This window comes from Leptinotarsa decemlineata, unplaced genomic scaffold (genome assembly GCF_025532065.1).
Source record: "Leptinotarsa decemlineata unplaced genomic scaffold, Ldec_3_MD MMD2_tig00000008_RagTag_RagTag, whole genome shotgun sequence".
In the NCBI taxonomy this organism is placed as follows: Eukaryota; Metazoa; Arthropoda; class Insecta; order Coleoptera; family Chrysomelidae; genus Leptinotarsa; species Leptinotarsa decemlineata.
In genome coordinates this window covers 1,577,519-1,593,603 of record NW_027412537.1, presented here as the reverse complement: position 1 = coordinate 1,593,603, position 16,085 = coordinate 1,577,519, and the positions used below count along the sequence as shown (strand labels likewise).

The following is a 16,085-nucleotide window of genomic DNA, read 5'->3' as shown; positions in this document are numbered from 1 at the left end:
AAAACTTCGGCTATCTTGTATTGACCTGATGACTGCAGTTCTGTAAACAATTTTCGTTCAACCCGCAGATATATAAAGACTTGGAAAGCATTTTCATAACAACAATTTTTTGTTATTGTGTCGAAACAAAATGCATAAGTTTTTATTTTTAGCTGTTTTTCTTTTTGCTTCTTGTGAGTATAATGATAATGATTTTTTTCATTTTATTTTTAAATAAACTTTTAGAACGAATAAATGAGAAATTCTTTGTTAGAGAATTAGCCAAATGGATTAACTGTTCAGCAGTAGTCCTAGGTTTCAGATGTCTCTAAAGTTAGATTCTCATTAGACGAGCCGGTCATGATCTAGTCACAGTCAAGTCATAACTGCTGAGAAATATATGGTATGTCTTATAGAAAATAAATGGACACATCTCACAAATAGTGTGAGATGAAATAGGAGTGTGTTAGTATAGGATGAACCCTATTGGGGGTTCGCGGACGAAACTTTAATCGTAACATCGTAAATAATGGTTATTTTATTTAATGTATTTCAAAAAAGCATACTCGCATAATGTATTTCAAAAAAGCATACTCGTCCTTGAATTGAATGAAGTCTGTGAGCAGATAGTGTGAATGCATTGGCATAATCTCACTCATGACTTTACTGTTAGCGGGTCTTTCAATGAGAATCGACTCTGACTCTATTGTTGTTTGAGTTCATTATGGGCACCTTGTGGATACTATAGTTTTGTGATGTTTCACATTCATAACTTGAATGATATTATTTTTTTTATTGTCAAGTTGGTGGGAATTCGGTCAAAATGTTGAAGAAAACCAATTTCTAAATTGTCGACGTTTCGAAACTTTATTGTTTCATCTTCAGGACTATTTAGGGCGGCTTTCCGAGTTGAAGGGTGAAGTGAATAATTTCGACATAAAATATAAATACGTACACAGGTTCCTGAAAGACGTTGACATAGACACGAAGGGATTAACAATCTAATAATTTTTTTTTTCATTAGGATGAAGAGTTGGAAAATGAACCTGATTGATTTACAATGCGAAGGCTGTGGGTGTTTCTAATATTATCGAACATTTGACTAGATGAATATTTATGTTATTAGAATATATCTGATCAAAATTTTTCACCCGTGAATTTTGTTTTATATGAGGGATTAGAATTTTTAGTTTGATTTGAAACATTGTATTTTATAAAGATTAACTGTCATTAACAAAATCTACTCATAATGATTTATCAATTGCTATAATTCAGTATATGCCACTGCCTGGAATAATAAGATTTTGGGAGAAGATGAAATCATAGAAATGGCGATCGTATCCTTTGAGGACTTAATGAAGTTAATTGACATGTCAAAAGATAAATGTCCCGATATCGAGAAGAAATTAGAGGTAAGTACCTAAATAAAAGATGAAGTATGTAAAGATAACTGTTTTAATGTAGTTGACAAAAGAGAGAACAAAGTCCGAGGTGGTAGGCCGAGGTCCAATGAAACTGCTAGCTTAGTCAGTCGTTGCTGAAACTTCGAGATATCATTTTCGTCCTTGCTATTAACACATACGCATCTGATGATGTCTATCGCAGTGGCAGACGAAACGTTTGGTACTACAAGTTCAATTCCCACGGACTTTGTTCTCTCTAATCGTGTCCGCAGCCGTAATAGCCTATGTTCTTATATTGTGGTCGAAAATGTTTTTTGTTTAATATATTTTGTATTCTATGAAAAATTACCAGAATCGAAATATTAGGGAGAGTTACTATTGTAAAATGAAATGATATGAATTGAGGCGAAATAAATGAGTATGAAATTTAAAAATTGTAATCTGAAATGGAAATCAATTAATGAATGGGTTGAACAATACTTAAAGTGTCAGTGACATATAAACAATGAAGTGTCGATGGTAACAAAAAAGAGAGAAGAAAATATTTCAAACCAAGGTACTTAACCACGTTTCCGTTTCGATTGGCAGTAACCACAATCATCTTTGTGTATCTGGTGTTTACTTTCCTAAGACTTCGAGACTATCTTTACAGCTCACTTCAGTTCTTTCTCCTCTACTCCCTTGCAGTGTAGCCTATTTTATCTCTTGAATAGAGGTTTCTATATGTTCAGCTTTGCTAAATGCTTTGTTATTTGACATTTTGTAGTTCCTTCAAACTTCCTCTTGAACCATTTTTCTTTCTTGGGACGATTTCAACTTCGGACCACCAGATGTTATGTTCGTCTGCCTCTGTAGCAGAATTTTGAAAAATCAATAGTTTTTATTGTTTTTAATGTTTGAATGCCCGTACAAAAAATTGAAAACTAAAATTTTCTATTTCATCTGGTAATTATTGTTCATCCAATTATCCAGAAAATACCTATATTCAATGGGTAGGAATACCTTTTAACGTGTTAGGAATCACACGTTAAAAGGTAAGACCTCGTTAGTCCTTAGCTCGCACAAGTTTCTCAATTTCTGAGAGTTGTCGTCCGTATGGGGGCAGCAGCTGATCAACGGAAACACAGATTTTAAACAGATTTTTTTTTTGTTGGAGCACCCGAATCGGGTGTTGCGTGGTGACCTGAACCACTCGATTTATACCGCTCGAATCAATTTATAAGAACTTGTGTTGCAGTTCCGAAAGTTGGGACTTCCATCAGGAAATGTTTTGTTGTTCGACGATTTTTTTCAAATATTGAATATCTTTAATAACACAAGAGAATATGAATATTACTAAAAGCTGGCTACCTGTCCTAAGAGGTACACGAACACGAACAAGTAATACAATTAAAAACGATGTAATTAGAGCGCCCAGTACGGAAATAGTAGTTAATGGAACAACAGGAACAAGAAACAGAGCACCAGTTTGGGTATTGCGATCGTTACCACGTGTCTACCGCAGCAGTAGACGAAACGTCAGGCATAAAAACCTGCAGACCACGGCCAGAAAACACGGAAAATAGCCTTCATACATTTGTTTGAAGGTGGTTGACGATGTTTCGTGGCGTATTTCATCAGTTCGGACTTCCATTGTCTAATATAATATAAACTGATTTGAACTCCCGAAAAAAAATAAAAAACTGAAAATAACAATTTTATTGAATAAAAAACTGAAATTACCAAAAAATAACATACAAGCAACAACCAAAAAAAATATCAATAACATCTGAAAATTAAAAAATGTACTATTAACAAAAATGAAAAATAAAAATTAAAAGATTCCAAACCAAGTTGTCACGAAGTTTCGATTGTTAGTACCCACAATAGTCTTCGGCTGATAGCTGGACTTATTCCTCCGAGATCTGTCTATTTATAGGTCATTCGAGTAATTTCACCTATCCCCTCTTTTCTCTCTCCGCTTCATTGGTTTTAGCGGGAGAACACCGTTTGGAGGGAGTTGGTCGTTTTTCACTTGATTAGAGGTTTCTATTTGTTACGTATCTTTACGCTAGCATGTCTAAATGCGTTGTTGAACAACATATACGCGGCTTCTTTGAATTTTCTCCCAAACCAGTGTTCCTCTTTGTGGATGATTTCAGATTGAGCCCACTTGATGTTATGTTGACGAGTCCAAACATGCTCTGCTATTCCGGATTTGCTGGTTTCTCCTCTCTGTGTGTGTTTCTTATGCTCAGCAATGCGAACTTTTAATGGCCTCTTAGTTTCACCGATATATGATTCTCCGCACTAGCAGGGTATCCGGTAAATGCAATTCTTGGAATCGCAGTCCGCGTTTGATGGACTGGTTTTTGTGAGGCTGCTACGGATAGTGTTCCCAGATCTGAAGCAGGTCCTGATGTTATACTTTGACCCAATCCTTCTTATCCTTTCCGATAATCCTCTGATGTAGGGAAGTACAAGTACTGGTTGTGGCGGCTTCTCTTCCTTGTGGGGCTCTTGCTGTCTTCTAGCTAAAGCCTGTTCTACCATCACTCTGGAGTAACCATTCCGTAAAAGGTCATTTTTGATGATGGCTAGTTCATTTTCAAGGCCTTCCTTTGTATTACAGAGCCCAAAAGCACGGTCTACTAGAGTCTTGATGATTCCTCTCTCAGTCGATTAATGGTGGATGGAAAGTATCTGAACCAGAAATCCAACCACCATCAATCGAAAAGGAACTAGACATCATCAAAAATGACCTTCAACGGAATGGTTACTGCAGAGTGATGTTAGAACAGGCTTCAGATAGAAGACAGCAATAGCTTCATAAGGAAAAGAAGCCGCCACAACCAGTACTTGTACTTCCCTACATCAGAGGATTATCGGAAAGGATAAGAAAGATTAGGTCCAAGTATAACATCAAAACCTGCTTCAGATCAGGGAACACTATCCGTAGCAGGCTCACGAAAACCAGGCCACCCAACGCGGACTGCGATTCCAAGAATTACATTTACCGGATACCCTGCGAGTGCGGAGAACCATACATCGGTGAAACTAAGAGGCCATTGAAAGTTCACATTGCCGATAACAAGAAACACATACAGCGTGGAGAAACCAGCAAATCAAGAATAGCAAAGCATATTTGGGCTCATCAACATAACATCAAGTGGGCACAAGCTGAAATCATCCACAAAGAGGAAAAAATTCAAAGAAGTCGCGTATATGTTGTCCAACAACGCATTTAATCAAGCTAGCGTAGAGATACGTAACATATGGAAACCTCTAATCAAGCGAAAAACGACTAACTCCCCCCAAATGGTCATCTCCCGCTGTGAATACTAATAAATAATCGAAACGTCGTGACGTAACTGGGTTTGGAATCTTTTAATTTTAATTTTTCATTTTTGGGAATAATATATTTTTTAATTTTATTTATTAATACATAAATTTTTTATTTTTTTTTGTTGTTGCTTGCATGTTATTTCTTTGTAATTTCAGTTTTTGATAAAATTGTTATTTTCGGTCATTTTTTTAAATTTCTTTCAGGGATTTCAAATCAATTTATATTATATTGGACAACGGAAGTCCGAACTGACGAAATACAGCCTTCATACAGTTATCCCCGGCCGCGAAAGTTTACATTCTTCAGTTAAAATCTATCGTAATTGTTTGAAAATGTCCGTATAGAACGAAACTGCAGTTACAACATTAGTTACAAATAAAAGTACTTATGATGCACTGTTTGGAACCTTTAGTGTAGTACTGAATATTGCTGGAGTTCTTTCCCCACCCCAAATCGATATTTTTAACACTTCGACACGTGTTTCGATCACCAAGTGATCATCTTCACGAGGAAGATCAAACTGGAAACTTTCCTAAGCTAACGCTATTTATGCTATACAGGTATACTATACAGGTAAACCATATAGGTATACCACCCATACAGGTATACCTCCCTAAATTAATTTTACAATTTGCCTTATCTATTATTTTACAATATGTCCTTATGTAGTGACTAAATGTTACAGTTATATATAAAACAATTTTCAGCTATATAAAAATTAATTTCCCAATATTCCTATCTAAATTTATTTTTACACTGTGTCCTTATGTAGTAATCAGTAAATCCAATAATATTATTTTAACAAGCTATATAGTATGCAATTTGGTATTGGTCCGTCATCGTTATTCATAATATTATTATGTTTACTTATTTCTACACTCTCATAGGCATCTAGTTGCCTGTTGTTGTTAACTTGTCTAACTAATCTTAATGAACTGAAGTCTATGGAATGGACTCGTCGAGGTGTTAAAAATAACGATTTGGTGTTGGGAAAGAACTCCAATAATATTCACAAATAAAAGTGATAAAAAAGCATAGAAAGTTTTATTTCTTATTTTTCATATACATCAATTTATTCAAAAATTTATAATATGCCCAACAATTGAAAGATATGTATGAAAAGCACACTAAGAGTAGTTTTTTTCTTATTTCGACATGCAAGTGTGGTAAAGTTTCTCAACATCTTATAGTAATCATAATGTTATGACAATTTAGTTATTTTCCACCGTCTGTGTGCGGATGTCCCTCAATAATAATAGCTCAATATTATCTGTGATCCAGGGAGAGTATTTTCGTGATATGAATTTGATTCCGTAGAACATGGACATCAAATACAGAAACATTTTTTCCACAAAGAAAGATACGGGGCGAACAAGAATTTCGACAATAACAATTTATTACCAAAAATTACAGGTAATGTTTCTTAATCTACAAGAACTGCATTGGATTCCTGTATCCGAATGTTTTTCTCATCGACTCACGAACTCTTAAAAAAACACCAGAATCACTTACGAGACATACTATTCAAATTGAATGTTTGCAGCCGTTTGTAGTAATCCGAATGTTGTTGATAGGTACCAACGGAATTGTTAGATTTATTATTACTTCGTAGGTCTAGTGTAGTAGGCTATACTTTTATTTCGGTTACGTTTATAATTTCAAAATTACTAAGATCGTTATTGTCGAAATCCTTTTTTTGTCCCGTATCTTCGCTCAATCAAAAATCATCAAAGGACAGAATATCCTTAGAATAAATTGTCCCTTATTTTTTTGTCGCGTGTTTAATAAAAACCCTGTATGGTGAAGGTTGTTTTGAGAAAGATGCCCTATTGGACACTCTCTTAATCCTAATATATAAAATACTAGTACTATGCTGCTGTTGCAATGTTTTGACAGAATCAGAATCAACGAACTTAGGCGTGCACAGCGTTATAGAACAGTGCTTTCTAAAAATTGTTCTATAGCGCCATCTAGTGGCGAGTTACAAATGTCAAGTTTCATCACGATGCACCAGCAAAATTTCCCAAATTTCGAAAAAATGGAAGACAAGGGATTAGTTACTACTATAATATATTAATTTTCTTACTTAGCTATCCAAAGATTGGCTGAATGCTTATACCCGTTAGGGTATGCACAAACAAAAATAAATTTTGATAATTATAAAAATAATCATGGGAATTATTCTACTTTGGACCAAGGTCCTTGTTTTTCCACCATATCCACCATGTAAAGGAATAATCAATACAAATGAAAGGAAACAACACTTAAATAATATTGTGCTTATTGTTTTCTACTATTATTTTTTCTATCTTCACGGCCCGAAATTTCCAAACTTTTCCAAGTCGAAAAAACAGCGAAAAGTTGGGAATTATGTAAAACTGTCACTTCAAAATTTGTGGACTGTTCAGGACTCTTACTTGGGAGTAATTGAACTTTTTTGAAGTTTTCAAACAACTCAGAATTTCAAAGTATGGGATCTCCAAGTTATGCAAGTTATGCAACCTTCTCCTGGTTCTTTCCCTTTTCTTATCACATCTCCTTTTCGTTTCTCCCGTTTTTATTTTTTTATTTCTTTTTCATTTTTTTACTATTATTTTTTTCTATCCTTGTATAAACTTTGTATTTTGGCATCATAAAAGTATTCTCAAAATTCACATATGATTCGACGGCCGCAACTTCAGAAATTGGGGGTCAAAAGTCAAAAAAAACGACTTTTTGCAAGTTTTTTGCCAATATCTCGTTTCCAATGGGTTTTATGCTAATTGTATCAATATTGTATCAAATATTTAATTGTATCAATATTATAGAGAATTGAATTCTCTACAACTTTTGTTTCAAACATTTTTTCATACGTTGAATCGTTTTTGAGATAGAGGGCAGCGCGAGCGCAGATTAAATATTATTTGAAATCAATTGGTTGTCCCGATCGAAATCAGCTCATTTGATGTTTATAAATTATTACTTAATAAATAATTATAAACAATTTCCATTTTTCATCAACAAATACATTATATTTAACTATTGTTTTCATTAATTATTTATTTTCAATTAAGTATCAATTAATTTAATAACACTTACCTGCCCGTGTAGTCATAAATTTGTAGAGGGAAAAATATATATTACATTATAATTTAAATCTAATCTATTGTAATTATTCTTTAATAAATAAAAATGAATAGAAAAGAAATAAAATTTTAAATAATATTTTCAAATAATATTTTGTGAATGTCAACATTAAAAAAACAGATGAAATAATTAAAAGAAGAATGAGTTTGAATTTCAATTTTCTTCTTCTTCATCGTCATCGTCTTCTCGCAGCTGTAAAAATTCAAGGGCGTTATCATCTTCATTGTCATCTTCACCCAGATTCGTTTCCAATTCTTCCATGATTTCTGGATCAAAAGACCTATCTTCGTTAACATCGGTCTCATATGGTACATCATTGAGAGAAGCTTGCCCATTACACTGGCCACAAGCTGAAGAGCATTGCAACCCCGCTTTCCTGCATTCACATCTTGAACTACAACCACTTTTGTAGTTACGGAATATCATACTGAGTAACTCATCTGGGGCAGATGATAAAATGGTCATGATAGGTTCTAGCAATTCATTACGCATTGTCCAACCCCATTCCTGGGGTTCCAAATCATGTCCTAACCAAGTTTGAACTTGGTAATAAACACGATTAAAATGTTGGTGAGCTGCTCCACTTGTTGGTGGGATATTTGATAACTGCACAGGTTTATTGAGCTTTGTTAGCTTGACATATTGTGCATAACGAAGATGATCGATAGTATCTACAAACTTTGGAGACTTATAAACAGCTAATAAAGTTTGCAATCCAGTATCAAATAATCTTTGAACCGGTCAGTTTTCTTCTTCAAATGCTGCGGCAAGTTTATCCAAATTAGATAGTTTCTCGAATGTTCTTAAAAACGTTTTTTTCCTTTTTTAAAGAGCGCAGAAGTCGTATCACAGCCGCTTACATCTGAAGGAACAAAATGTGTTTTTTATAACTTGAATATTTGTCGTAATTCTTAGAGGAGTATATTTCCGTTTTCACATTTGCTTTGCCAACATTTTTAAAGAAAATTTCTTGTTCAAGAGATAGTGTACGCCCAATTAAAATCACAAGTAAATCAATATCTTCACCGACTTTAATTGCTGTTCTTTGACGTTTAGATTCTTCAATAGCTGTCTCAATAATGAGAACATCCGCATCATCCCTGCCTTATAATTTTTCAATAAGCATAGTAATCAGCTTTTCTTTATTTTTGCTATTTAATAGAAATTTTTCTTGGCTAATTGGTACAACCATGGTTTCGTCGAAACAAACTTCGTATGTTTTTGAAATTGCAGCCATTCTTCTCTGCTGCTCCATAGCTTTTATGTTTTTACTGTAATCTGAATATCCATCAAATACAATAAAAATCTTTGATTTATAATGTGTTTGTAAATACTCAACTTATTTATCAAAAATAATTGAAAAAGTATCTTCTTTACTCCATATAACTCGATGTAAAAGAAATCCGCCATCAATAATAAACGTTGCATTATTTTCATCGATATTTAAGTTGTTAGGTGACATATTGTCTTACAGTGACGATTTCGCGGTTTGTCGCATACCATCATTATCAAATAGCGATGTTGGATACGGACTTAATTCATATTGAAGATATTATAATTATTTATTGAGTAATAATTTATAAACCTTAAATGAGCTGATTTCGATCGGGACAACCAGTTGAATTCAAATAATATTTAATCTGCGCTCGCGCTGCCCTCTATCTCAAAAACGATTCAACGTATGAAAAAATATTTGAAAAAAAAGTTGTATAGAATTCAATTCTCTACAATATTGATAATAAATACAATTAGCATAAAACCCATCGGAAACGAGATATTGGCAAAAAACGTGCAAAAAGTCTTTTTGAACTTGCGGCCGTCGAATCATATGTGAATTTCGAGAATACTTTTATGGCGTGGTGTGATAATACAAATGCTTTGAGCTAATAGTTTAGACAACAATAATTAAAATAATTGTTAAATTCTCCCTCAGTATTTATTATTGTCTAGAAAGTCAGCAAGCTATTGTCATTATTCGTTTCGTGTTTCATGACTGCACGTCAGAAATGAACGATAGTTAATATTATTTTGAAACATTTTTCACCCGTACATTTACAGAGTCAACACAGGTCTATTTCTTGCAGACAACCTCCAATGAAATAGAAGCTTGCATACGCGAAGTGAAATTGGGATCAAATACTCTCTGTTCTTTTGTTAGAAAAAGTTGGAAAAAATGTACAAAAATAGGTATTGATGCAGTTTCTGGCTGCTTACCTGCAGAAGCTAAAAATATTCCAAGATTATTGGTGAACATAATTTGGGCAGTTGTGGACCAAGCTTGCCGTTCTACTTTTGAAGAAACTTTGGGTGAGTCGATATGATTTTCAAGTTTTGAAAGAAAATATAAGCAAGTTTTAATATTCAAGAAAATATAACAAGACAGATTAACGTTTTACTGTAGCCCTTATCCGGAAATGAATAAATGAATTTTTACGTAAGTATTACCAATTAGTAAAACTATCTAAGAATTTCGTAATATATTCAGGAAACAAAATTCGTTTTCATATATCTGAAAATTGGAAAAAACGGTTTGGTGAAAGAAACATCGTAGCAAGAGGACTATATGCAGTTAACAAAATCTGCAACAAATTTTGTTACAATTGACGGAGTTTCAAATAGTGGAATAAACATACAGAAAATTATGGAACGCCGTTTTACTTTTTATTGTCACAAATATTCATTCCTCCATTTATTCAACTAACAATTTATTTGTTTGAATTTAATTGACTCATGCATTTGTTCGACACATTAAAAACGATTGTTCCCAAAATTTGTTCTATTTTAAATGACACTTGATTTAAAATGTTACATGAATAAAATTGTTATTTGAATAAAATAGAGTAATGAAATAACTTGAAGCTTTTATTGATTCCGAAGAAAAATATTGTTTCAGAGTTTTGGAAAATGGAACGCCAATTTATTATATATTATGCTGAAAAATAATCTATATACATATAATTCAACTCAGCAATAAACCAACATTTTAATTCAATAATCAATGGAATGTATTATTCGAGTAAATTCAACAAACGTTTCAATTCCGCATATAATTTTGACCTTTCTATAAAATGTTAGATATTTATATGACTGTTGAATTACAATGAAACTTTAAATTCACTTTCTAAAAGTAAGTTTAGGAATAAAATTTCAATGAATATATTTGAATGACTGTCAAAGTTTTTCTATGAAACATTGTTGGTAATAAAAATAGACTTTCGTTTGTCTGAAAATATAGCAAATTAACTTTCCATACTAAATATTTTTCAATGAATAATAAAGATTGTTATATTTCAATTATATTAAAAGTGTTCAATATTTGCAACATTCACTTTAATGCATTCAATTTGAAATTTGGCAAGTATCATTTTATTTCATCAGTCTTTTTAAAAAGCTAATTTCTGACAAAAAATTAAATTTTTTGATGATTTAAAAAGTTTCTTGTATTTGAAAGATACATTTAAAACGATTGTTGATAATTTTAATTCGGCGCTGGTATCGAGCGGATTTATCAAGAACTTCAATTGTTACATATGGCAACATGCTAGTTCATATATAGTACGACAACACGCCGTTCAACCGTGGCGCCGAATAAAAATTATCAACAATCAATTTAATTCATATATCACTGAAAATCAACAAACAAAATAATTCAGATCATTTCAAAGGAATATTAATAAAAAGTAAAACGGCGTGGCGCGCCGTTTTACTTTTTATTATTATTTCTTTGGAAAGAATTGAATCAATTTGTTTGTTGCATTTCAGTGATACATGAATTAAATTGTCTGTTGATAATTTTTATTCGGCGCTGACGTCGGGCGTATTTATGCGGAACTACATAACTGCATATAATATGTATGTCATTGGTAATAGTACGGTAATAATCCGTTCGACCGCAGCGCCGAATAAAAATTATCAACAGACAATTTAATTCATGTATCACTGAAATTCAACAAACAAAATAATCCAGCTCATTTCAAAGGAATAATAATAAAAAGTAAAACGGCGTGGCACGCCGTTTTACTTTCTATTGGTATTTTGTAAAAATGAATTGTTTTGATTGTTGCTTTTAGATGATACATGAATTAAATTGATTGTTGATAATTTTTATTCGGCGCTGCGGTCGAACGGATTATTACCGTACTATTACCAATGACATACATATTATATGCAGTTATGTAGTTCCGCATAAATACGCCCGACGTCAGCGCCGAATAAAAATTATCAACAGACAATTTAATTCATGTATCACTGAAATGCAACAAACAAATTGATTCAATTCTTTCCAAAGAAATAATAATAAAAAGTAAAACGGCGTGCCACGCCGTTTTACTTTTTATTAATATTCCTTTGAAATGATCTGAATATTGTGTAACTATCACAAAACTATCAAGTTGCCAGATTTAAAAATTCAGCTTCTGCAAGAATCCGTTCGACGCTAGCGCCGAATTAAAATTATCAACAATCGTTTTAATTCATGTAACTATAATTATCAACAAACCATTTTATTCATGTTTCACAGAAATTGTAGTAAATTATTTGATAGTTACAAAAAAAGTATATATGACAAACATTTACTTTCAAAAATTTCAAATAATGAATCTATATTATAACTGTTCGCAACTTTTCATCAAACAAATTAATTCATGTAACATTTCAAATCGAATGTCATTTAAAATAGAACAAATTTTGGGAACAATCGTTTTTAATGTGTCGAACAAATGCATGAATCAATTAAATTCAAACAAATACATTGTTAGTTGAATAAATTGAGGAATAAATATTTGTGACAATAAAAAGTAAAACGGCGTTCCATAGAAAATACAGAATATTTGGATTACAAAAAATAGTACCTAATTGATATTACGAACGAGCTGGTGAATAACCATAATATTAATTTCAAATCGAATGATGAAAATTCAAATTAAATCAACAAAAATTTTTCGAATTTGCATTCTTGCAAAAACTAATTTTTGTATGCATGAAAACTGTATTCTTTATTTAAGTCTCGAGAATGTAATAGATACAACAATTTGGTTTCAGAATTATTCAATCCTTGTGCATTCACTAAAGGATCAAATACTACTGAATGCACTGAAATCAAACAAGACCTTCGCAGCCACAGACAAAAACTTCCATCAACAAATTTCGTGTGTTCGTAAGTAGTGTTTTTTTACACGCTTTATATTAGCTTCACCTGTATGTATGTATGTTTGTTTGTTTGTCAGTTTGTAACTCCAGAATTATCGACATTATTGATTGATCTATTCGCGGGCAGATGGCGCTGTACGTAACTACTTGATATATCGACAGTATTGCTTGATCTATTCGCGGGCAGATGGCGCTGTACGTAACCTCATTGATATGTCGACATTATTGCTTGATCTATTCGCGGGTAGATGGCGCTGTACGATATAATTCGACCTCACTTTTTTTTATAAACACGCGCGCCTGCTGCCTCATTTGTAACCCTCCTTTCCGCTCCTGCTGCCTTGGGCTTGGTAGCTGATTTTCAGGTTTCTTCTCCGGAATCGGAAAATATCAGTGGTCATTTTTCTAAACAATATACGGCTAATTGATCCCAAAGTTTAGATAAATAGTGGAAAAATACTAAATAACATGGTTTTATAGCATACGAGACTAAAAAATTGAAAGTATATATAGTTTAAAAAACTAAAAAACACGCTTTTGAAGAACATCGAACTAAAAAGTTGAAAATATTTTTTTAAATAAGCTTAAAACAATAACGAACGAAAAATACTAGTATTATTGTGAAAAAAGCTTGGCGCTTTGTGCCATATTTTTTGTATATCAAGCGCGCGTCGTTTTTTTCACAATAATAATAGTATTTTTAGTTCGTTATTGTTTTAAGCTTATTTGAAAAAAATATTTTCAACTTTTCTGTTCGATGTTCTTTAAAAGCACGTTTTTCGGTTTTTTAAACTATATTTATTTTTTACAGATAATATCTACAATTCAATCAGTGATGATTTTTCACTGCATCTGTCAAAAAATGTTTCCTCATAAATTATTCTACAAATCAAACAATATTGGAAAAGTACGAAACTGTAGGTAATATGGAAACGAGAGGAAAATAAAGTGAAAAATTAATAGTGCTTTTGAATGTCCAAAGACAGATTTTAAGGTTTATTGAGTCGGTGGATAAAGCTGAAAAAAGAACTTTATTATTAGAAATATCGTGTTAATCTCAAAATTATTTAGAAGAGTAGTTTTTAGTAACCTCTTGTCATATTTTGTTGACATAATGCAATATTAACAATGTTCTGAGTCTTTAGTCATAACTATCAAAAAGTACTATTTTCCACGATAGTTTTATATTTGTTGACTAGTTTCGGCCATTACACCATCTTCAAAACTCAATATAAAACTATCGTGGAAAATGGACAAAAGTATGTTTTTATAGTTTTTATTGTGTATCCTCAGTGAACATGAATTTCCACAAAATAAACAAGTCGTCAATTAAATAAGTATCCAAACATAGTTATTGGTTTTGAAAACAGTTTAGTATTCTTATTCGTTCCCCAATACTCTGAAATAATGTCATGGTTCATTTACAGGTTTATACCGAAAGTCAGAAGCTGTGTAGAGATCCATGAGGCGCCTTGTAAGAATCCTATCACCAAACAGGCTGCTCTTCACTATCTTGATGCAGTAGAGAAAACTTCTAAAGACGATTGCGAATCTCTGAACGAGGCCTAACTCAGCAAGAGATTTGAATATGTATATTACTGAAAAACAAGAGAATAATAATACCTTACAATAACTGTTTTATGTTTGAAACTAATCCATTACAAATATCATTCCTCTAATAATACATAGACCCGTTATTTGATGGAAATTAATACCAATCTGCACGATAATGAAACAATTTTCTTACTATCAACTTCAGCGTTTCGCTACACATTAGCTTTCTCAGTTGAAATGGTATATTGAACTTTTTTCAAAAGACAAAACAAAAGCACTACAGGAAAATCCTCAAGGCACTCTAAGATCGGTGCCTGAGCGAAAGTAATGATTCACATTGAAATTGAATCGCTGGAGATTAAATCCATTTAGAAAAATGTTCTCAGGAAGTTTATTCCACATAAACGCAGTTCTCCAAATGAAAACGATGAGCAGCCACAGTCCGTCGCGTATTTTTGATATATAGCGCTCTTGGTGGAATCAAATGTGCCAAGTCACTTGTACCCTTCCTGTGATCGTATCTATAGAAAAGAGACAAATCTCCAACCTTTCTTCAATATTCCAGACTATCAAGGTTGCAAGTGATGTTCGCGACTCCAATCAGGCGAATTGCTCTTTTCTGGATAGAATCCAGCAGCTTCAGGGTATGCTTAGGGGCGGAGCTCCATACATGAGAACAATACTCCAAAGAAGGTCTGGTCTGAGCTTTATAAAGCATTGAAAGTTTTTGGGGTTTGAATCTGTTCAAAATATGTTTCTCCGTTAATCAGCTGTCGCCCCCCATACGAACGACAACTCTCAGAAGTTGAGAAACTTGTGCGAGCTAAGGACTAACGAGGTCATACCTTTTAACGTTTGATTCCTAACACGGTTCCAGAATCATCCCAGCTTCAACCAGATAAATTCTCTCGAGAAAAATATCTGGTCGAGGCGGGAATCGAACCCACGGCCTTTCGAGTCGGGCGCACTACCACGGCGGCCAAACTGTAGGTGTCTACAGTTTTCTGGTTCGGAGCAGTATTCCAAGCTTTTGAGAAGCAGCCTTTGTAATTCCAGTGACATGATTGTGCCAAGACATATTGATGTCCATTTTAACCGCCAACAAACTTATCGAAGCAAAATGGGGAATTGTCTGACTTCACATTATTATATCCGGTTCGGAGACATTCATCTTCTTGGAGACAATCGATGTCTGGGTTTTTGTAGCATTGAATTGAACCTGGTTACTTTCTCCCCAATTCGAAATCATTTCTATTTCCTCATTAAGATATATAACCTCCACCTGCCGGTGAAGATGTGCCTCCGTAGCCGATGTCCTGGTATCCAAATGGAATGACTAGACGAGCGTGCTGCAGAGCAATATATTGCACTCTTGGTTTATTCCAAAAGTCGTTGATATACAATAAAAAGAGGGTTGGAGATAATATGGATCTCTGGGGAACACCATGGTAAAAGTATTCGGGAGATATCCATCGACGGAAACTTGCAGGGAACGTTGATTCAGAAAGCTGTAGAGCCACCCACAAAAATGATCCGACAAACTATAGCAT

At 33.2% G+C, this 16,085-nt stretch overlaps 1 protein-coding gene across 1 annotated transcript; it reads left to right on the top strand.

Moving 5' to 3' along the window:
- The first annotated feature begins 26 nt into the window (after positions 1 to 26).
- LOC111508568 (uncharacterized) lies at positions 27 to 14,615 on the top strand. The gene is made up of 5 exons (XM_074170836.1): positions 27 to 173; positions 1,255 to 1,391; positions 9,918 to 10,140; positions 12,874 to 12,988; positions 14,409 to 14,615. The coding sequence occupies exons 1-5, from the start codon at positions 131 to 133 to the stop codon at positions 14,548 to 14,550; spliced, it is 660 nt and encodes a 219-aa protein (XP_074026937.1). The 5' UTR covers positions 27 to 130; the 3' UTR covers positions 14,551 to 14,615.
- Positions 14,616 to 16,085: the final 1,470 nt, after the last annotated feature.

What these genes read in the sequence shown, in the direction of transcription:
- LOC111508568 (XM_074170836.1), top strand. Translation starts at nt 131, where the DNA reads ATGCATAAGTTTTTATTTTTAGCTGTTTTTCTTTTTGCTTCTT. An exon ending in TGTTTTTCTTTTTGCTTCTT is followed by an intron (nt 174 to 1,254) that starts GTGAGTATAATG and finishes GCTATAATTCAG; the next exon opens with TATATGCCACTGCCTGGAAT. An exon ending in TACTTTTGAAGAAACTTTGG is followed by an intron (nt 10,141 to 12,873) that starts GTGAGTCGATAT and finishes ATTTGGTTTCAG; the next exon opens with AATTATTCAATCCTTGTGCA.